This window comes from Panthera leo, chromosome D4 (genome assembly GCF_018350215.1).
Source record: "Panthera leo isolate Ple1 chromosome D4, P.leo_Ple1_pat1.1, whole genome shotgun sequence".
NCBI lineage: Eukaryota > Metazoa > Chordata > Mammalia > Carnivora > Felidae > Panthera > Panthera leo.
The window spans coordinates 30,456,983-30,479,300 of NC_056691.1; the positions used below are offsets into that span (position 1 = coordinate 30,456,983).

Sequence of the window (22,318 nt, forward strand, 5' to 3'; positions counted from 1 at the left end):
CTCAGTGCAGGACCCCTGTCGCAGGCTGCCCCAATCCTCATAGCCAAAAACTCGGAAAGTTGTGCTATTGTAGCCATTTTAAAGTGTACAATTCAGTGGTATTTACTACATTCACATTTGGTACAACTAACACCACTATAAATTCCAGAAAAATTTCCTCACCCCAAAAGGCAACTTCATGCACCTTAAATGGTCGCTCCCCATCTCCTTTCCCCCCTACCCCTGGCAACCACTAATCTGATTTCTGTCTCTATGGATTTGCCTATACTGGACATTTTATATAAAGGGGCATACAATGTGTGGCCTTTTGTATCTGGCCATAATGTTTCAACATTCATTTATATTGTAGCATGTATAAGTACCTCATTCCCTTTTATACACAAATATTAATCCATTGTACCACATTTTGTTTATCCATTCATCCACTGATGTATATTTGGGCTGTTTCCACCTTTGGATATTGCAAGCAGTACTGCCACGAACACTCATGTACAAGTTTTTGTTTGAACACCTGCTATCAATTCTTTTGGGTAAAAAGAATAGGCTTTTGATCATAAACCTCTGCTGACTCCAAAAAGGAGATGACTGAATATCTTAAAATATTCATTCAGCAAATACTTACTGAGAACCTACCACACAACTACCCAGAATTTGAAGCACTGGGCATGTAAACTGCAACGAATAAGAAAGCAATGAATGACAGACATCATCCCTATCCTCCTCAGGAATGACAGAAAATTAAATGAGTAAAACACAAACCTGGCAGCAGTCATGCTGGTGATGACTCACCTGAGCAAGAAGCTCTAAGGTAATGCTTTTGAATCAAGACAAATAAAACTAAGAGCAGATTAAACAATAATGTTATTTATCCTCTTATATAATAAATCTGAGGTAGGGAGTCTTCCCAGTGGGATAAATCAGCACCAAGGAATTAGGTTTTCTCTACCCTTCTGCTCTGCCATTCTCATAGTTGCAATAAGGAACAGCAACTCTAGGCATTATGTCTTCCTCACATAACAAAGAGCAGAGAACAGAGGTGGGAAATAACAGATCCCTTCTCAATCCCTTTTTTTAGATATAAGAAAAATGTTCCCAGGAATCCTCCATAACAGTTACCCTCAGGGAAGATTTGCACCAGGAGCTTATTCCTACACCAATCATTGGCAAGGGAATGGAATTAGAGTGCATGATTAGGATTAAGCAAGTTTGAGGCTGGCCAGAAGCCCAGCTTCCCCTGGGGCATACAGCCACCTGATGTCCTAACAAAATACAGCTTCTGGGAAAATGTAAGAGGAAAAGGAAGGAGTGGGATAGACAGCCATGTGCCAGGCAAAACTTCCCGGAGGACTGTCCAGTTCAGAGTCCTCTGAGTTCCAGTTCTCAATTGAAAGAAAAAAAGGGGAGGGGGTGGCGCCAGGGTGGCTCAGTCGGTTGAGTTCGAGCCCCGTGTCGGGTTCTGTGCTGACAGCTCAGAGCCTGGAGCCTGCTTCGGATTCTGTGTCTCCCTCTCTCTGCCCCTCCCCTGCTCATGCTCTGTTTCTCTCTGTCTCAAAAATAAATAAAAACATTTAAAAAAATTTTAAAAACCCTCAATATGTCCAAAACTAACTCATGATTCCCATCAAAATGGTCTCTTCCAGTGTTCTATCTCTTTGGAATGCACCACCATTCCAGCTGCACAAGCCAGAAATAGGAGTCATCATACCCTCTTCATTTCCCTCAACACCCATATCTAACGCATCACCAGGTCCTGTTGATACAACCTCCCAAACAGCTCTTGAATCAATGAGTCTCTTCACCTCCACTCAACCATTCTAATTCAAGTCACTGTCATCATCAACTCTTCTCTGGAGTTCTGCAACAGTCTTTTGCTTGGTCTCCTTACATCTATTTGGACCTGCCTCCAACCTAGTCCTTCACAGTGCAACTACAGTAGCCTTTTCAAATACATGCTTAGACTTAAAATTTGCTTCCTATTGCTCCTAGGGGGGAAAAAAAAAAGCCGTCCCTCAGCTCTTTGCAATCCAGTTACAATGGTATCCTCTGAGTTTCAATGGGTTGTGCTCCATCCCACATCAAGACATCTTCACGTGTGGTTGCTCCTGCCCCTGTCATCCTTGGTAGTATGTCAGTTTAACCGTCACTTCCCAGGGAAAGCCTTTCCAGGCCTCCTAATTAGGTCAGGTCTCTGCTACTGGCGCGTAGAAAGTCTGTCCCTTCCTTTACCGCACTCTTCTGTCTCTAAGATCCGCAAAAACACGGAGCTAGTATCTCTTACAACATAATGCCTGGCACATAGTAAGTGTTCAATATGTAGTTGAATGGCTAGAAGAATACATGAACTTCAAAGATGAGTGGCCCATTACCAATGTGTATCCAGCGCCAGAGAGAATACAAATAATGGCCGTGACCCACCCGCACAGCGGGGCCGCCAAGACTACAAGACTCGTTGCTCCTCCCAGTAGCTCCGCCCCTGTGCCCCGCCCCTCTCTGCTGAGTCGGGGGAGGGGCATAGAGGTCGCGTGACGTGACAGCCTCCGGCCGCTGATTGGGCTTCCAGACGCGCCGACTAGGAAAGGGGGCGTGTCTGCGTGTGCTGATTGGCTGTCGGGCGGTGGCTGGGCGGGCAGCGGCGGCGGCGGCGCGGGGGCGGGCGCGGGGAGGGCCGGGACCAGGCAGGGCTGGGAGGGCGGTAGCAGCGGGCGGGATGGGTCCTCGCCGCCGGTTTTGCTGAGACTCGCTCGCGTGGGCTGCCAGCGGCGGGCCCGCAGTGGCCGCGGCGGCATGAAGGGCGCTCTGGGGAGCCCCGTGGCCGCGGCCGCCGCAGGCGCCGCGATGCAGGAGAGTTTCGGCTGCGTCGTGGCCAACCGCTTCCACCAGCTGCTGGACGACGAGTCGGACCCGTTCGACATCCTGCGCGAGGCCGAGCACCGGCGCCAGCAGCAGCTGCAGCGCAAGAGGCGCGACGAGGCAGCGGCGGCGGCCGGGGCCGGCAACCGCGGCGGCAGGAGTCCGGCCGGGGCCTCGGGCCACAGACCTGGCGCGGGCGGCGGCCGGAGGGAGTCCCAGAAGGAGCGCAAGAGCCTCCCGGCCCCTGGCGCGCAGCAGCCGGACAGCCCCGGGGGCGGCCCGCTGCCACCCGGTACGCGCGCCCCGCCGGGCACCTGGGCACCCCCGGGTAGGCGCAGTGGGCGGGAGGGGAAGGAGAATGGGGTCACGGAGGTCACCCCTCCTCTGCCGTCCCTCGACCCTCACTGTGAGATCGGGGTCACAGGATCTTGATCCAGAAAGGGAAGGGGCTCCCGGGAAGAGGGGTTAAGTTGAGGGTCCTTGTGGCGGAGGAAGGTAGGAAAAGAGAACGGGAGGGGGTGTCACGCCCCTTCTGGCCTTTTCCAGCCCCTTGGGCGGGGGGCGGCGTGCTGGCTTGGAATAGGGGTCTCAGAATCCCAGAACTGAGCGATTACAAGTTGGGCAAAGTTGAGGGATAATGTTGGGGTAGTGTTTGTCGGGATAACTAGGGTCGCTACCCCGGGCGCTCAAATCTAGAGCTAGCAGGGAAGGTCTCCATCCTCCAGCCCAACCTCTGCAAGATTCGGATCGGGAGGTCAGAAGAGAAGCGTGGTGGGGAAGGAGGGAGGGTGAGCAAAGAGGGCGCACCCGGCCTCTGGGGGTGGTGGCGAGAGCCCAGGGTGTGTGAGGAATCGTGGGGATGAGGGGCTCGGGCCTCTGTGATGGAGCGAAGGCCTGGGTGACCGCGGGGGCGGGCTGTGACGTCAGGGCCGCGAGCCGAATGCGGCGGGGGCGGACGCGGGGTCCCCGGCTCCTGCCAGGCTCCGTGCTTTCACCCCATCCTCGTACACCCCATCCCCTTACTGTAGCTTCCAGCAGTCAGCCGGCATCATTTTTCAATACAGCATGTTGTGTCGTTGGGACGTGTAACTTGTCATTAAGTCAGGTTGCTTTAAGAAAAGCGTTTTTAACCTTTAACCCTTTTAAACAAGAATATTCAAAGTTCCCCACACCCTATTTAGCCAGGTACCACTGTCCGCATCCAGCGAGGGAGGGTACCTAAGAGTCGTTCATCACCTGAACTGCATCAGTTCATAGTCTGTAAGACTCCACCTGTATTTCCTCTGTTCTCCTAAAATAAAGCAGTGGTCCTAAGGTTTGCTTAAAAAGAGTGTTAAGATTAAGATGTGTCATTCGACCACTTAAGCCAGTGTTTGGCATTGTATTCAACTGGGCTTTGCTGGCTTGTTCCTTGCTTGATGACAGTTGTGCATCCCAGCCCTGAGATTACAACTCTGATTTAAGTGTTGGGTCTTTGACTCGTGCAGCTAGGTAATGTTTGCTTTACTTTTGTCTGTGAAAACTTCAGTCCAGCAATATCCCCTGAGAAATAGAAAATCAAGTCACTATAATAAAGATATTGAAAATTATTTTCAATGCTTTTGGATATTTTAAGACCCCATGCTAGTAGGCCAGCACATTTATGAGCCTATTTAAACAGTGAATGAGATGTGAGATATATTGTACGTTTTGTATTCTGATTTTTCTCATAAATCTATTTAGATATAGTAATGAAAGAATTGACTAAGGCTAAGCTTTTCCTCTCCCTTTGCTTTTTAACAGATGAAAATAATGTATTTTATCCTTTAAAGTAGTGTGAAACTGCAGTTAGTGCTGTTAATATACTGCTTTTTAACCTTTTTAATATTAAAAATCATGAATTTTTATAACAAATTTATAAAATTTTTGTAAATTTTGAGCAATTCTGAAATGTATGAAGTAAAGCAAAAATCTCCTATTTTTATTACTGGTTAACACCTTCTATTTATGTACAAACAGAGCTATTTCTTTTTTTCTAAATTTAAATGATATGTAAACTGAGTTGCAGCCTGCTTGTTTCACTTAGCATTGTAATCTAGTGGGTTTATAACTTTTTTCTGTCAATTGTTCATAATCCAGATGACCTGGGTTTTGAGATCTATATTAAAGATTCTTAGTTAATTTTGTAGATAGGATGGAAATTTTGTCATCCTGGTTCTTTTTCAAGTAAATGTTATTTCAGGAGCAAACAGCTCATTAATTTCCATTTATGTAGTTAGTACTAAATTTATAGAGAGCTACTCTCTCAAGGTTTTGTAGCCCTAATTAATATGGACTGTACCTTTCTAACATTCAAAATTTTTAATTTAGTTAGAATATTATAAATGAATGCTCAGTGTAGAGAAGAATCAAAGTCAAAACATGTTTGACATATAATGGAAATATTTTTGGATGTGAATGTGGAAATCACAAGATTTTCCCATGGAAACAGAGGTTTTTAATGCCCTTCAATATTTAACCCTTGGGTGAGCCTTGTTTTATAAACTCATTACTGAAATCTACAGAGACTGTTTTCAGCTTTCCTTTTCCTAGCCTTTCAGAACTATTGTCTTTGAGTGAAAGCTCAACTTTGTTTTGTAGAAAATCTTACTGTAAATTTTATTGTATTCTGCCCCTTCATATGGGCTTGGGTTTAGATCAGTGATCAGACAGCATGTGCCAGCGTTTTATTGGAAAGGGCTAGAGAAATTCAGTGTTTGCATTATCCCCTTGGAGCTGCTGACCCAGCACAGAAAAACAAACTAGGTTCAGTTGCAATCTTGATCGCTTAGCACTAAATTGTGGGGGGAAAACTGAACCCCTTTTATCTTTGGGTTTTGGGGAGACAAGTGTTTGCAGTGTATTCATAATTATTCTAATAAATATCCAGTTACATTTAATGGTATTTTTAATGTTTGTTTTGAGAGAGAGAGTGCACACATGTGTGTGCACATGAGCAGGAGAAGAGCAGAGAGAGAGGGAGAGAAAATCCTAAGCAGGTTCCCTGCTGTCAGTGCAGAGCCCCAAGTATGGCTCGATCTCATGAACCATGATAGCATGACCTGAGACCAGATCAAGAGTAGGACACTTAACCAGCTGAGCCACCCAGGTGCCCCTATTTAATTTTTAAAATTTTATTTTTTAAGTTTGTACACCAAAACTTTGGAAGAAGTTTTAATATAAAGTATGCAGTAAATGTCATTTTAAGTTTTGAATGGTGAATTCCAAATTTAATACAATATAAAAACAACAACAACAACAACAACAACCTTGAGGAAGCAAAGAGGTAGGATAAGCTCCTAAGTAATTTTGTAGCTGAGTGGAGATACTAAAGGTTTTTTTAAAAAATTTTTAACGTTTATTTATTTTTGAGAGAGAGAGAGAGCGTGAGCAGGGGAGGGGCAGTGGGAGAGGGAGACACAGAATCCAAAGCAGGCTCCAGGCTCTGAGCTGTCAGCACAGAACCTGATGCGGAACATGAACCCACAAACCATGAGATCATGACCTAAGCCGAAGTCAGACACTTAACTGACTGAGCCACCCAGGTGCCCAGGTTTTATTTAAAGATAGGTTATAAATAGGAAATTTGAAGCTGTATTAAAATAATGTTTTTGCATTGAAGGAAAAGTATTGTCACTATTGACGTATCAGCTGATTGCTGTTATGTCATACTCTATTACAATTTTCAACTTGTTAGATAATAAACTTCCAAAATAACATTTTCCACCTCACATTCCAAATTTGATCTCTATTAGGAATATACCTGCCCTCATTTGGCATTGCATATTCCTGGGACAAGTGTGACCCTCTGTTTTGTTTCTGCAAGAGAAAGAATGATCTATTATGAGAAAGATAACATCTTTCCCATTTCCCAAACACGTCACAAGCTCAGATTGTAACATCAGTACAGGATGCAAATCCGATTTAAGGGACATTAACTTAAGACTGAACTTAGATTTATTGTGGAACTTTTCACATTGAAAAAATACTTTATGTTAACAAGTAATAAATTGCACAATTTTATGTTTGTGGTGTCACAGACTTGACTTCTGCTTTAAAATGGAATCAGTAAGATACTGGAACTATGTTACTATGTACATGTGCCCAGTACAAAGTTCAGATAGAAGCTATTCAGTAGGAAGACAGAAAAATATGTGTAAACATATATTCCTTAAGAGTTCTATATATCTGTCTAAGAGAGGAATCCAGGACTTTAAAAATTACTCATTACTTCAAATACATTTAATATTTTGATGGCTCAGTTGGTTAAGCATCCAACTTTGGCTCAGATCGTGATCTCATGGGCTGTGAGTTCGAGCCCTACATCGCACTTAGGCTCTCTACAGTCAGTGCAAAGCCCGCTTCAGATCCTCTGTTTCCCACCGCACCCCCACCCCTTCCCTGCTCATGCACGCTCTCTCTGTCTCTCAAAAATAAACATTAAAAAAAAATTTTGATAGCCATACAACCAATGTGAAGGGTATAAATTATACCAAGGAAAATCGAAGCTACTGTAATAAAAATGGTACATCATGTTTGAGATGGAGAGCTTTTAAGTATTTTTTTTAAGAAAAATAAAATGCATTTTTAGAAGATGATTTAAGAAGTGACAAAGTTCCTTACAACGTACTTACCAAGTGTTAGCTGCTTTCAGACATAGACTCTGCTTAAAATTTTTAAAGCATCAAAACTAGAGAGGAGTAAAGTGAGAGAGAGGCCTGGAGTGGCCCTGGCTGAGTGCTGGCCTGTGAACGAGAGATGCCCCCTTCCAGTGTTGTCCCTTGGATCAGTTGGTAGATAGCAGTTTGGCCTCATATTGAAAAGTATGATCATAAATGTATAAATTCCATCAAAGATCAAGAGAGCAGGAAAATCTGTTTTCAAACAAAAAAAAGATAACAGCAGTACAGAACTGTATTTAGAAATGAAAACCTTAGTAGCCAATGATAAACCATAGTTTATCTGAAAGTACAATCTGACATATAGGGCATTTATCCTTTAATATTCTGTATGGAGTGTAGCTACCATGTTTTAATAAAGCTGCTGTTGACAACTGTAGTTAATTTAGCAAATGTGTGTATCCATAGCTGTCACAGTCATTGTGAGTTACCTGTAATTATAGGTTAGTTGGTGTAGTTTATCTTATATTTTCTAGGACAGAAGGGAAAGAAAACCTAAGTATCTTAAAAGTTTTATGAGGGGGGCGCCTGGGTGGCTCAGTCGGTTAAGCGTCCGACTTCGGCTCAGGTCATGATCTCGTGGTTCGTGAGTTTGAGCCCCATGTTGGGCTCTGTGCTGACAGCTCAGAGCCTGGAGTCTGTTTCAGATTCTGTGTCTCCCTCTCTCTCTGCCCCTCTTCTGTCTCTGTCTCTCAAAAATAAATAAACGCTAAAAAAATTTAAAAAAAAAAGTTTTATGAGGAAGTACAGTTGACCCTTGAGCAACCAGGGGGTTAGGTTGAAACCAGGTTTCAAGCCGTGCAGTTGAAAATCCACATATAACTTTGAAGTTCCCAAAAACTTAACTACTAGTAGCCTACTATTGACTGGAAGCCTTGCCAGTAATAGTCAATTAACATTTATTTTGTATATGTAGTATATATTCGTAGAGCAGATAAGCTAGAGAAGAGAAAATGTTATTAAAATTATAAGGAAGAGAAAATACATTTACACTTCTGTACTGCATCTGAAAAATTCTGTAAGTGGGCCCATGCACTTCAAACCCCTGTTGTTCAAGGGTCGATGGTAGTTGACTATGGGCTACGATGATATCCATAACTTTTTTCTTCTCTGAACATTTCCAAACTTCCTGGATTTTCCTATGATGTTGACTTCTAGAAAAGTGGAATTTAAAACTCCCTGTAGGTGTGCTCTCATGGACCTGGTGTCCCAGCTGTCCCTTCTGATTTGGCAGGCCAGAAGCGAGCTCCTAGAAGAGGGGAGCAGCAGGGATGGAATGACAGCCGGGGGACGGAGGTGACACTTGACAGAGCAGAGCGGAGATCCTACAGGGAATATCGACCCTATGAGAGCGAGAGACAGGCAGACTTTACATCTGAGAAGTTCACGGATGAAAAGTACGTACTGCAGACCTTGGTCAGGAGGGTGGGGGGAACCAGGAGGGTTTTACTAGAACTGTTAACCTTTGCAACCTTGGCAGTCACTTTAGGTGACACAGGAAGGATGTTCCATTTATTTCTTGGGTGACCTTAAGTCTTGGTTCAGGAAATGATGTAAGGTGAAAAATGAGTTATTTATTGGTAACTACACAAAGCACTCTTGTAAAGAAAAAAACTACACAGGAGTCTGTTAAACTGGTTAAATTTTCTTTTGCAGTTGAAGCTAAGCATAATTATGGTTTTGATTTAACATTACTAATTTAGACTACTAACAAATTTAAACAAGTTCCTAGCCCCATGGTTAGGTCACTTGGCTATCATGATGACATTTTAAGAAAAACTGATACAGTGTATAAAACCAATTTCTGGCTGCCATACCTTCTTCTAGAAAGTGCTCTGATCTGGAAGGTAGTCTTGGGCTGGTGCAGCCTGACACCGCTCCTGACCACCCACCCGCGCCTGCCTGTACACACGTAGCGGTTCTTTGTGTCTTATGCTTGGCCCTAACAAGACAGATGCTTACTGCCTAAAGTTTGTGTTAAATTATTCAACCTTCATAGCACTGAGTTTAGATTAAACTGAAACAACTTGTGAATCACATTTCAAGGAAAATAGGTTAAAAAAAAGGCTAAAGGAGACTAGAATAGTGTACGTTGACACTATTAGCCGTCAACAGTTTAATGTCAAGGGAGCTGTTATTCCCAAAGTATTCCAAGTTCTTGACTATTGATTCCATTTAGGATCCTGGCTACAAGTTTTAACCAAAGGACATGTAAAAACTATGTTCATTAAAACACCACCTCATTAGAACACCACCCCTTCCCCCAAAAGACCCCCAGAAGTCCAGCAGAGAGTAGCTCAGTCTGAGAAGGCTGAGCAGCTGGTGACTCCCACAGATGTATTCCCTAGAAATTACATATTGAGAACATCAGGCTAGTGTATCTGCCACCATATTGGAGCGTGAGGGTTAGAGAAAGGCTTAATTCTGCTATTTTTGGAGAGTACTTCAATTTTGCTGTGTAATGGCCATAGTCTGCTTGCTTACAGAAAGACTTCTGGATCAGAGCTGCTTATTTGGGGAAGCATATGTGTATTTTTTTTTTTCTCACTTCAGGGATTTATTCTGTGGAAATAAGGAAATTATAGCTCAAAAGCACAAACTCATGTTTCCAGCTTTTTTTAGTAGCAAAACTATGAGTCTTTTAAAAGGATGAGTATATGTTAACACAAAATGATGCCTATTAAGTGAAGTCATACATGAAGATAGGGGTAGAGTGGGATATGGGATTATGGAGGGATTTTTCTTTTTTCTTTAAAAATAACTTCAGATTTATTGGGGTGCCTGGGTGGCTCAGTCCGACTTCGGCCCAGGGCATGATCTCATGATTCATGGGTTCAAGCCCCACATCAGGCTCGGTGCTGACTGCTTGCTCAGAGCCTGGAAGCTGCTTCAGATTCTGTCTCGTTCTCTCTCTGCCCTTCCCCTGCCCACACTCTGTCTCACTCTGTCTCTCAAAAATAAATAAATGTAAAAAAAAAAAAAAAAAGAAAACTTCAGATTTATAGAAAGTTGCAAGAATTATACACAGAATTCCCATATACCCTCATCCAGATTCCCCAACTGTTAACATTTGCTTTATCATACCCCCTCCCTCTCTACCCCCTGCCTCTCTCCTTCTCTTACACACACACACACACACACACACACACACACACACACACACACCTTTTTTCTTTGACATTTAAGAGTAAAGTGCAGATGGGGCGCCTGGGTGGCTCAGTCAGTTGAGCATCTGACCTCAGCTCAGGTCATGATCTCACAACTCCTGGGTTTGAGCCCCGCATCCGGCTCTGTGCTGACACTCGGAGCATGGAGCCTGCTTCGGATTCTGTCTCCCTTTCTCTCTCTGCCCCTCCCCCACTCATGCTCTGTCTCTCTCTCTCTCTCAAAAATAAACACTAAAAAAAATTTAAAAAGAGTAAAGTGCAGAAATACCTCTTTATCCCTAAATACTTTAAATGTATTTCCTGAAAACGTTGTACAATTATCAAACATATTAACCTTGATACATTACTATTATCTAATTCTCTATATCATGTAATCTACAGAGTACTCAAATTTCACCAGTTGTCCTATAATGTCCTTTTAGCAAAACAAAAAAAATGCCTGGTTCAGGATCCAGTCCAGGAGTGTGCACTGCATTTAGTCGTCTTTCATTTGGAACAGCTCTTTACTCTTCCTTTATCTTTGACTTTGACATGTCAGAAGAGGAAGGACCAGTTATTTTGTATAACAGCTCAGAACCAAGTTTGTCTGGAACGATGTCATGCACTTTGGCAGGAATACCACACAAGTGAGGTCTTGTGTCCTTCGCAGTGTATCATGTTAGGTATATGGAGGGAAGTTTTACTTTCAAGGAAATGTGAAATTATTTTTGATAAATCATGTGCTATCAGAAAAGATATTTTCCTTAGTTTCTTAAAAAGTACTCTTCTATTAATAAAGATCCATAAGACAATTTGGATAGTTTAGAAAATGCATACAATTATAAAGAAAATTAAAGCCACTTATCTTGCCATTTAAGGTAATTACTCCTAACATTTGGACTAATTTTTTCCTTTTTTTTAATACATAGATATACTTAAATATTAAGATGATAATACATATATACTGAGTGCTTTATATTCTTTCTTTTTCCATTTGACATGGTCAAAGTCATTTCCATGTCACTAACAATGTTTGGTAAACATTTTCTTTTAAATTTTTTTGAAAGAGAGCATTTGCAAGTGGGGGAGGGGCAGAGGGATCAGGAGGGAGAGAATCCTAAGCAGGCTCTACGCTCAGTGCAGAACCTGACATGGAGCTTGATCACTCAACCGTGAGATGATGCCCTGAGCCAAAATCAAGAGTCAGACGCTTAATTGACTGAGCCACCCAGCTGCCCTGTGAATTTTTGGTAAACATTTTTTTTTAATGTTTTTACTTATTTTTGAGACTGAGAGAGAGAGAGAGACAGAGCACAAGTGGGGAAGGGCCAGAGAGAGAGGGCTACACAGAATCTGAAGCAGGCTCCAAGCTCTGAGCTGTCATCATGGAGCCCAATGCAGGGCTCAAACTCATGAACTGTAAGATCGTGACCTGAGCCGAAGTTGGACGCTTAACTGACTGAGCCAGCCAGGCGCCCTGGTAAACATTTTTAATGGCTCTATTATGAGCTGTTGTGGATGCAGTACAGTGTAATAATTTCCTTAGTGTTGGACCTTCTCTAGATGGAAGTTCTAGAAATGGGAACCCCAGTTAGGGCCATAAAGCAGTGGTTCTCAGCTGGGTGTCATATATTAAAACCTGGGACCCAGTTTGTGCTTCAATGCAAGTTTGGATGGGTGCATGTAGTGTGAAAACAAATTAGAGTCAGGGGGATCTTTTGATATGTAGTGACCAATCACTATCTTAGTAACCTGTCCATTTACTCTGTCACTAATAATCTAGAGCCCTTCTCCTAGCTCTTTCTGCAGAGTTGAATATAATAAACTTTGATCTTGGCTTATTTGATAGTGAAAAATGGTGTCACCTTGCATTTCTGTGATACCTATACATATTTATTGGGCAGAATTATTGAATCTTGATAATCTTAACAGACTGTCTAATTCAGTCCTCTCAATTTATGGATGAGGAAACAAAAACCCGGAGTTTCAGTGATGGCTATTGTGGTCACAGCCAGCTCATGTGATTTTTATTCCACTAAAGCAGAACACATATTGTCACATCGAAGCGGTGTCATAAGTGGTGCTGGGAGTAACTGTCCATGTGGCTCAGGTGCAGAGATCAACCAGGACACTTCCAGATCACTGTTTTTAATGTATAAGGAATTTTTCTTTAGGCTCCAAATGATGAACCTAAGTGAATTCTTTGAACATAGGCTATTAGGAAATTAGCCTACCTCTGTCTGGATATATTTTGACTCTTTCTTTGGCTCTTCTTGAAGTTTAGTGCTGGTCATTCAAAGTCAGTTCCAGTTCTGAAAGAATCACTTACTCAGATGTTTAACTTTTTTTTCCTCCTCATATGGAAATAGTTGAGAAAAATTGGGGTAAAATATACGTAACATCATGTACCATTTTAGGGGCACCTGGGTGGCTCAATCAGTTAAGTGTCTGACTTCAGCTCAGGTCACGATCTCATGGTTCATGGATTCAAGCCCCACATTGGGCTCTGTGCTGACAGCTTAGAGCCTGGAGCCTGCTTTGGATTCTCTCTTTCTCTCTGCTCCTGCCCCACTCTCACCCTGTCTCTCTCTCAAAAATGAATAAACATTAAAAAATTTTTTTAATGTATCATTTTAACCACTTATAAATGTATGATAGTACGGTGGCATGAAGTACATTCACACTGTTGTGCAACCATCCCCATCATCCATCTTCAGAACATTTTTATCTTCCCCACCTGAAACTCTGTACCCATTAAACACTAATTCCCCATTCTCCCCTCCAAGAACATCATTCCCTTTATCTGTAAAACAGGTACTCATGCCTACTTAATTAGGATTGTTGTTGGAGAGTGGATTACAGGGATATAAAGCATGATGCTTGGCTGAAATGTTATTTTCCATCCTTTTCCTCGTGAGTACATAACAAATAAAGATTCCTAAGTGGATACAGGATTTCTCAATGCTCCCTTGCCTGAATAAAAAGAGAATATGTTTTATTGTTCTAATTTTTAGTATACGTGCTGCCAACACGAGCACAAAGAGGGTATATTTTATAAGCAAGAAGCAATTGAGAATATATATATTTAAAGTGTATTTGTGAGAGAGAGAGAGTGCACAAATGAGCAGGGCGGGGTGGGCAGAGAGAGAGAATCCCAAGCAGGCTCCAGGCTGTCAGCACAGAGCCCAACACGGAGCTCGAACTCATGAACTATGAGATCATGACCTGAGCTGAAATCAAGAGTCAGACGCTTCACTGACTGAGCCACCCACGTGTCCTGAGAATATGGGGATAAGGATGTGGGTAACCTGTGGAGTAAAGAAAAAAAAATGTTTTAGGGGCTCCTGGGTGACTCAGTTGGTTGAGTGTTGGACTTTTGGTTATGGCTCAGATCATGATCCCTGGGTCATGGGTTTGAGCCCTGCATTGGGCTCTGTGCTAAGCGTAGAGCCTGCTTAAGATTCTCTCTCTCTCTCTCTCTCTCTCTCTCTCTCACTCACTCACTCTCTCTCTTTCCCCTCCCCACCCCTCTCCCCTGCTTATGCTCTCTCTCTAAAATAAATTTTTTTTTAAAAAACCACTAAAAAAAAAAAAAAAAGAGGCTTAAGGGATTAAAATAAACCCCAGAACACACAGGGCTATTTTTAGGGTCGGTTTCAATCACTATTATATTTTAAATGCCTTTGTTGTTTTGTTGGTATCTGATCTAGATTTCATGTAAATTTAGACCCAATTTTGACTGTTGACATTATTTTCCATGTATGTTTTGGTGTTTCATTTCCTCTCAATATTTAGGTAGACTTTTTTTCTCTTATGACCCTGTCCAACTTCCTTGTTAAGAACTTATTGTTACATTTTTGTTATTGTTTTAGAACTCTGCTTTAGATATTTATTATAATGGGAATAGATTTTATAATAATCTCTGTTTTAGTCGGGAATGGGAGAGGTGGGAGGTAGAACACCCAACCTGGAGATTTTATTTAGGATGATGTTTCTTATAAGAGACTGGCATAAAGTTAATGATTGGTGCTTCTGTGTTTTTTTATCTTTTTGAGTAAGGATAACAGAGTTTTATATATTTTTACCCACCATCAGACAGTAGCTTTTTTTAAATAATTTTTTTATTATTATGTTTATTTATTTTGAGAAGAGAGAGAGACAGAGTGAGAGTGGGGGAGGGGCAAAAAGAGAGTGAGACACAGAATCCAAAGCAAGACTCTAGGCTCTGAGCTGTCAGCACAGAGCCTGACACGGGGCTCAAACCCATGAGTGTGAGATCATGACCTGAGTCGAAGTCAGGTGCTCAACCGACTGAGCCACCCAGGCGCCCCAGACAGTAGCTTTTTAATGTAACAATTTCAGCCATGACCATAGACTAGAACATACCTCTAGTTTTGGTGTTTGAGTCACTAATGCCACTAGAGTTCAGTAAGTAATTTGTTACAATTTTAAATATTTTTAAAGTCTTGACAAATTAAAAATATATAATCTGTCTTATTAAACTAAGGTTGTAATGGTGAAAAGATGTGGTCCTTGCTGCAGTAGCTTTGAGTCTAATGGAAGAAAGGCAAGTCCTCATAAAAAGTGATGGTGACCAGAGACATGGCTGAGAATGAGTATGAGGAGGAGTGTGTGGGTGGTTAGGCCTTGGTCCCAGTGGATGTGGCAGAGGAAGAAGGGAGTATAGAAGACATCTGGTTCTTGGCTTAGGTAGTTTGATGCTGTGAGTTAGGGACCATAGCGGGAGCCAAGGGGTCAGTGTTGGTCATGTATCTGCAGGGCCAGGGTGTGGACAGAGGGCATGTCCAGGAAGTAACTGGCTTTGTGGCCTGGAATCAGAGACCCCAGTGAGAGATGCAGGGTCACGTGAATGAGGGTCATGTAGCAATAGCATAGAGATGAGAACAGTGTGTGCCTGGGATGGGAAGTCAGGAATGCGGGCACCTGTGAGGACAAACGAGTATCCAGAAGAACGAGGGAGGCAGCTGTGTGGAGAGCATCAAGACTAGTTAAGTGAAAGAGGGAAGATACAGAATGTGTCCCTTGATGTGACTCTGGAGGTGCCTTCCTCTGAAAAATGGAATTGGAGGCCTAAGAAGCAAGGGGAGTGAGTATCTTGTGAATTTTGTACCATGTTTGAGTATGACCTATTACAAAAATAAGTGTTTAAGGACAAGGCAAGGAAAGAGAAGTCTGAGGAAAATTAGTGGTCAGTGGTGTCAAATGATGAATAGGGGTCAAATGACATAAAGACAAAAGTTGCTATTGGCTTTCACAACAAAAAGCTTCAGCTGTCCTTGGAGGTGTGTGTGGGGCAAGAGGAAGAGAATTGAGGTTGTTGCAGGTTAATACTTTTAGCCCCAAATGTCACTGACTGGTTGTGTGTTTGGGAGAGGGAGGTTTGGGAGGGGCATAATTTGAAGTTTCCTATTTCTCTTATACAAAACATTCCAAATTTAATTTAAATATTGAATATTAGAGCTGGAATAAACCTCCAGAGAAAGGGGTACCCCTCCACAGATTAGCAAGACCTGCGCAGGACCTGCTTCTCTGGTCTGGCTTCCTCACCTAGCAGCTGTATGACCTTGGGCAAGTTACCTACCTCCTTTGTGCCTCAGTTTCATTGTCTGTGGATAATAGTTGTATATTATACATCTGTTTATGAGAATTATATATGATGAAGTGCTCAGAACAATGCCTCAGTAGTATTGTTCAGTAAAAGTTAATTATTACTTTATTTTTCAAGCTACCATTCTTTCCAATATATTATAGCCATGATGTCCTCCTAGAATTTTTTTCTCAAAAAAGCCTTAGCCCTTCAATCCAGTTCACTGCTTTTTATTATTATACCCATCTCTTCCTAGACCCATTGACAGGTTTGATCGAGACAGACCACTGAGAGGCCGTGGAGGCCCAAGGGGGGCCATGCGAAGCCGAGGCAGAGGCGGCCCCGGGAACAGAGCTTTTGAGGGTTTTGACCAGAGAGGGAAACGAGATTTTGAGAGGTACGGTGGGAGTGAGAAAATGTAAGTTCCTCTGTAACTGCTGTTTTTGCCTTATGATCTTGGTAATACACGGTATGAATCTGTTTGTTGTGTGTTAATATGAATTGACTTGATATTAGTATGCGCTTATTCCTGAGGGAGCTGATCCTGGGACAGCTTTTCTGATCAACTTTTATGATTTGGAGATTGACTGCAGGCCTGCTTTCAGCTGAAGGGAATATTCTTTCTTTCTCTAGAGCAATCAGAACTGAAGACAACATGGGTGGCTGTGGAATTCGAACTTGGGGATCAGGCAAAGATACCAGGTATGGTGCAAATGTGTGCCTTTTGTGAACCTGCAATTAAGTGGAAATATCCAGATCTTTATTTTCCTTTTGTGAAAATTATGTCTTCTCTGCTATGCTTGCATTGTCTTTATACTTGTGTGCTGTTAGGTATAGATTGATTTTAGGCTTTGGTTTAGTGAGGTGACTTTTTAAAGTGGGTTTGCTATGTTGTAATTAGATTTGAAAATGACTTTTAAAGTGGTTTTAAAGTTCTTTTGTTTTAGCCAAACAAATTTGTGTATTTGCTGATGCCCCAGCGCATGATACTCTACATTTGCATAGGCCTCAGAATGCTTTTTAAATTTCTGGATATTCTATACTTTTATTTTTCTGTGACCTTCCCAAGTTCTTATATGCATTGCATCTTGATTTTATGAAATCATTTGCAGGTTGAAGCTCAATGACAAATTTCACCGAAGGTTCAAATCTGACATTTCTCTGAGGTTTCATGGTGTCTCAGATCTGTACCAGTTTTGCTGCTTAGAAGAAGTACTTGGTTCTGCTGTTTCAGTCATTTCATGGCTGTAGGGGCAGTGCCTTCCTGGTGTCTGCAAAGAATAAGCAAGAAGACTTGAGGGCAGTACAAGGCAAGGAATGGATCCCTCCCAGCACATGTTGTAGGAAAGACTTTCCACGATTTTGAAGCCTTGAGGGAATCCAGAATATAAGCTTTTTACATAAACTTACTTTTCTTTCCTTCTTTCTTTTTCTTTCTTTCTTTCTTTTTTCTTTCTTCCTTTCTTTCTTTCTTTCTTTCTTTCTTTCTTTCTTTCTTCTTTTTTTTAAACTTTATTTATTTTGAGAGAGAGAGCATGAGCAGGGAAGGGGCAGAGAGAGATGGGGAGAGAGAGAATCCAAGCAGGCTTCGCACTGTCAACACAGAGCCCAACGCAGGGCTTGAACTCACAAACCGTGAGATTATGACTTGAGCTGGAATCAAGAGTCAGATGCTTAACTGACTGAGCCACCCTGGCGCCCCCATAAACTCATTTTTCTGAAATTGTTCTTAAAGACAAACATACAAAACAATACTAAATATAATATTACATGTGCTACCCTTGCACATCTGTGTTGTCCTTGAAAGGAAAAGAAACTTGTTGAATGTTTCTCAGTATGGGGTTTCATAGGCTGTTAATAATGAATCTTTTAATTTTGTTTTATTTTACTTTGATATATATGTTAAAAAGTAAATACCTCTGAGTCATCTGATTTACCACCTTATCTAATGCTGCCACTCCATTTCAGTTGGCATTGGAACTTAAAATAATTTTGGCGTCAAGTGATTATGTACCCTAAGGGGTCAGCATTGGCCTTTTAACATGAAGAAGTAACCAGGAGCTGGGTGTGCTGCAGGTGATCTGGCATGTATGTCCTTGTGCTAAAATGACACATGTCATTTTGGATTGGTTTGTGAGTGACTAAGTCAAAGCTCTTAGGTGGTAATAATTTGTAATTTAAAGATTTTCATAGAATAAGACTTAAATTTCTTATTTAATAAGTGGAGATTTTGATTTTGATCATGAAAACAGTTCAGTACAGTGGAGTTATGGGCTGCTTTTGATTAATGAGAAAAGAGCAGAGGTGAGCCTACTGTAGCAAGGATGTTAATGGCTGGTAAAGCCAAACACTGCACGGTGTGTTAAAAGCTGGAGGGTTTTGCTATAGTTAGTATTCCTGTTTGAAGGCATTGGCAGTGCTAACTAAATTTATGAATGTTTTCAAAATGGTGCAATGAGCCATTTCCAATGTTAATGCTTCTCTTCAGCAGTTTGACAGTGAGTGCCTGAAAGTAAAGTTTTCTCCATCTGTGGTAATTACAAACATATAATATCTGATATTATTTCTTTGTTACCAATTGAAACACACACACGAAAGCAGTTTTCAGTAATGGTGCCTTCCAACTTTTATTTCAAAGAGCAAGATGGTTTTATTAACATTCAATTAAAATCTCTCTGCTGTCATAGATTTGGGTAATTCAAGTCTCATTGAATTTGAACTAGATAACAAAGCCTTCAGGTGTTCAATTCACTTTGTGGAATGTGCTTGTGCAAACAGGCATTTTCTGCATTCATATAACTAAAGTCAAAATATATACATCTGCCCTGGGGCTGTATCTTCTTCTGTAAATCTAACATTGGTGATTTACTTTCAACAAAATAACAAAATCTGCTAACATAAATTATTGCTAATTTTGAAACCTCACTGCTCTGTAGTTTTGGTCACATGGGTCTATAAGAGCCGTAAGCACATTAGTTTTATGTTTATTCATTAAATAATGTAGGTCAACACAGGGAGATATGTGATTTCTCTTTTTTTTAATCAGCTGCTCAAGTTTAAGAATGCTGGTGTGGGGCGCCTGGGTGGCTCAGTCGGTTAAGCAGCCGACTTCGGCTCAGGTCATGATCTCGCAGTCCATGAGTTCAAGCCCCACGTCGGGCTCTGTGCTGACAGCTCAGAGCCTGGAGCCTGTTTCAGATTCTGTGTCTCCCTCTCTCTGACCCTCCCCCATTCATGCTTTGTGTCTCTCTGTCTCAAAAATAAATAAACGTTAAAAAAAAAATTTTTTTTTAATAAAAAAAAAAAAGAATGCTGGTGTTTGTACATAGTCCCTTTTATGATTTTTAATTGTTGAAAACTATAAACTATCAATAAACCTATGGTTTTTATTCCCTTGGTTTATTATGTTGCCAAGGGAGTAAAGAGAAAGTTGGAATAATTTGTGCTGCTGCTGCTGGGTTTTGAGGCTCCTGGATGCCAGAAACTCCTGTGACCCTGCTGGAGTCAGGCTGATGAGCAGAAGCAGCCTTTGTGACAGGGCCTCCACCAAGCACAGTGCCAGCCACATCTTTCCACACATAGGGTGCATTTGATTTAGGACCTTTTTCAAAAATAAAGATTAATAATTATTTGGGGTGCCTGGCTGGCTCAGTCAGTAGAGCAGGCGACTGTTGATCTCAGGACTGTGAGTTCGACTCCCACATTGGGTGTAGAGATTATAGAAAAAATTAACTTAAAAAAATTATTCAAATTTTGTATAGAAAAACTCACTTTTAAGCTCATTACAATAGCTTTGCATTGAGAATAAAAAAATGTAGGGGTACCTGGGTGACTCAGTCAGTTAAGCATCCAACTTCAGCTCAGGTCATAATCTTATGGTCTGTAGGTTTGAGCCCCGCATCGGACTCAGTGCTGACAGCTCAGAGCCTGGAGCCTGCTTCGGATTCTGTGGTGTGTGTGTGTGTGTGTGTTTCTCTCTCCCCCTACCCCTCTCGCACTCTGTCTCTCTCTCCCTCAAAAGTAAGTAAACATTTTTTAAAAATGCAGAAAGTCAATTCTGTTATTACAGGTCAATTTATCTTTGCTTTTCAAAAAATAGCTTATGTTGGGGTGCCTGAGTGGCTCAGTCAGTTAAGTGTCCAGCTTCAACTCAGGTCATGATCTAACAGTTTATGGGTTCGAGCCCCGCATCAGGCTCTGTGCTGACAGCCTGGAGCCTGCTTTGGATTCTGTGTCTCCCTCTCTCTCTGCTCCTCCCCCGTTCACACTCTATTTTTTTGAAACTATTTTTCCCCTTCCCTTTTCCCATGGTCCTCCTTTAAGTTTCTCAAGTTCCACATGTGAGTGAAAACATATGATATTTGTCTTTCTTTAACGTTGTTACAAATGGCAGGATTTCATTCTTTCTCATTGCCAAGTAGTATCCCATTGTATATACAAACCACATCTTTGTCCATTCATCAGGTGATGGACATTTGGGCTCTTTCTGTAATGTGGCTATTGTTGAAGGTGCTGCTGTAAAGATTGGGGTACATGTGCCCCTATGAATCCGCACTCCTGTATACTTTGGATGAATTCCTAGTAGCGCTATTATTGGGTTGTAGGGTAGTTTGATTTTTAATTTTTTGAGGAACCTCCACACTGTTTTCCAGGGCGGCTGTACCAGTTTGCATTCCCACCAACAGTGTAAGAGGGTTCCCGTTTCTCCACATCCTCACCAACATCTGTTGTTTCCAGAGTTGTTAATTTTAGCCACTCTGACTGGTGTGAGGTGGTATCTCAATGTGGTTTTGATCTCAGTGTGGTTTTGATTTGTATTTCCCTGATTTGTATATCCCTGAGTGATATTGAACATCTTTTCATGTGTCTGTTGGCCATCTTCTTTGGAAAAAATGTCTATTCATGTCTTCTGCCCATTTCTTCACTGGATTATTTGTTTTTCAGGTGTGGAGTTTGGTTAGTTCTTTATAGATTTTAGATACTAGCCTTTTATTTGATATGTCATTGGCCAATATCTTTTCCCATTCTGTCAGTTGCCTTTTAGTTTTGTTGATTGTTTCCTTTGTGGTGCAGAAGCTTTTTATCTTGATGAGGTCCCAATAGTTCATTTTGCTTTTAATTTCCTTCCTTTGGAGACATGTCAAGCAAGAAATTGCTGCAGCTGAGGTCAAAGAGGTTGTTGCCTATTTTCTCCTCTAGGGTTTTAATGGTTTCCTGTCTCACATTTAGGTCTTTCATCCATTTTGAGTTTATTTTTGTGTATGGTGTAAGTAAGTGGCCCAAGTTCATTCTTCTGCATGTTGCTGTCCAGTTCTCCCAGTACCATTTGCTAAAGAGACTGTCTTTTTTCCAGTGGGTACTCTTTCCTGTTTTGTCAAAGATTAGTTGGCCATACATTTGTAGGTCCAATTCAGGGTTCTCTATTCTATTCCATTGGTCTATGTGTCTGTTCTTGTGCCAGTACCATACTGTCTTGATGATTACAACTTTGTAGTAGAGGCTAAACTCCAGGATTGTGACGCCTTGGTTTTTTTTTTTTTTTTTCCAACATAACTTTGGCTATTCGAGGTCTTTTGTGGTTCCATACAAATTTTAGGATTGTTTGTTCTAACTTTGAGAAGAATGCTGGTGCAATTTTGATTGAGATTGCATTGAATATGTAGATTGCTTTGGGAAGTTTATATGTCTTAATCCCCTTTACCTATTTTGCCCATTCTCCTCCACCCCCATGCTCCTCTGGGAACTGCCAATGTTCTCTGTATTTGAGTCTTTTTTTTCTTCATTTGTTTTGTTATTTAAATTCCACATGTGAGTGAAATCATAGGATATTTATCTTTCTCTGACTTATTTCACTTAACATAAATACCTTTGGGTCCATCCGTGTTGTTGCGAATGGCAAGACTTTATTCTTTTTTATGGCTGAGTAATATTCCATTGTATGTATATAATACAATTTTATCCATTCATCTGTCAATGGGCAATTAGGTTTCTTCCATACTTTGGCTATTATAAATAAT

At 41.5% G+C, this 22,318-nt stretch overlaps 1 protein-coding gene across 4 annotated transcripts in view; it reads left to right on the forward strand.

Annotated features, from left to right (window-relative positions):
- The first annotated feature begins 2,668 nt into the window (after positions 1-2,668).
- The window catches only part of HABP4 (hyaluronan binding protein 4), a 40,184-nt gene continuing 20,534 nt past the window's right edge, over positions 2,669-22,318 (forward strand). Inside the window, exons 1-4 of one of the 4 annotated variants that reach the window (XM_042913961.1) lie at positions 2,670-3,178; positions 8,782-8,944; positions 16,558-16,698; positions 16,935-17,003. In XM_042913961.1, coding sequence (XP_042769895.1) covers positions 2,785-3,178; positions 8,782-8,944; positions 16,558-16,698; positions 16,935-17,003 — 767 coding nt within the window. In that variant the 5' untranslated portion in view covers positions 2,670-2,784. Of the gene's footprint in view, positions 3,179-8,781; positions 8,945-16,557; positions 16,699-16,934; positions 17,004-22,318 lie in introns of all 4 variants that reach the window. The other 3 variants (XM_042913959.1, XM_042913960.1, XM_042913962.1) reach the window with 3 other exon arrangements.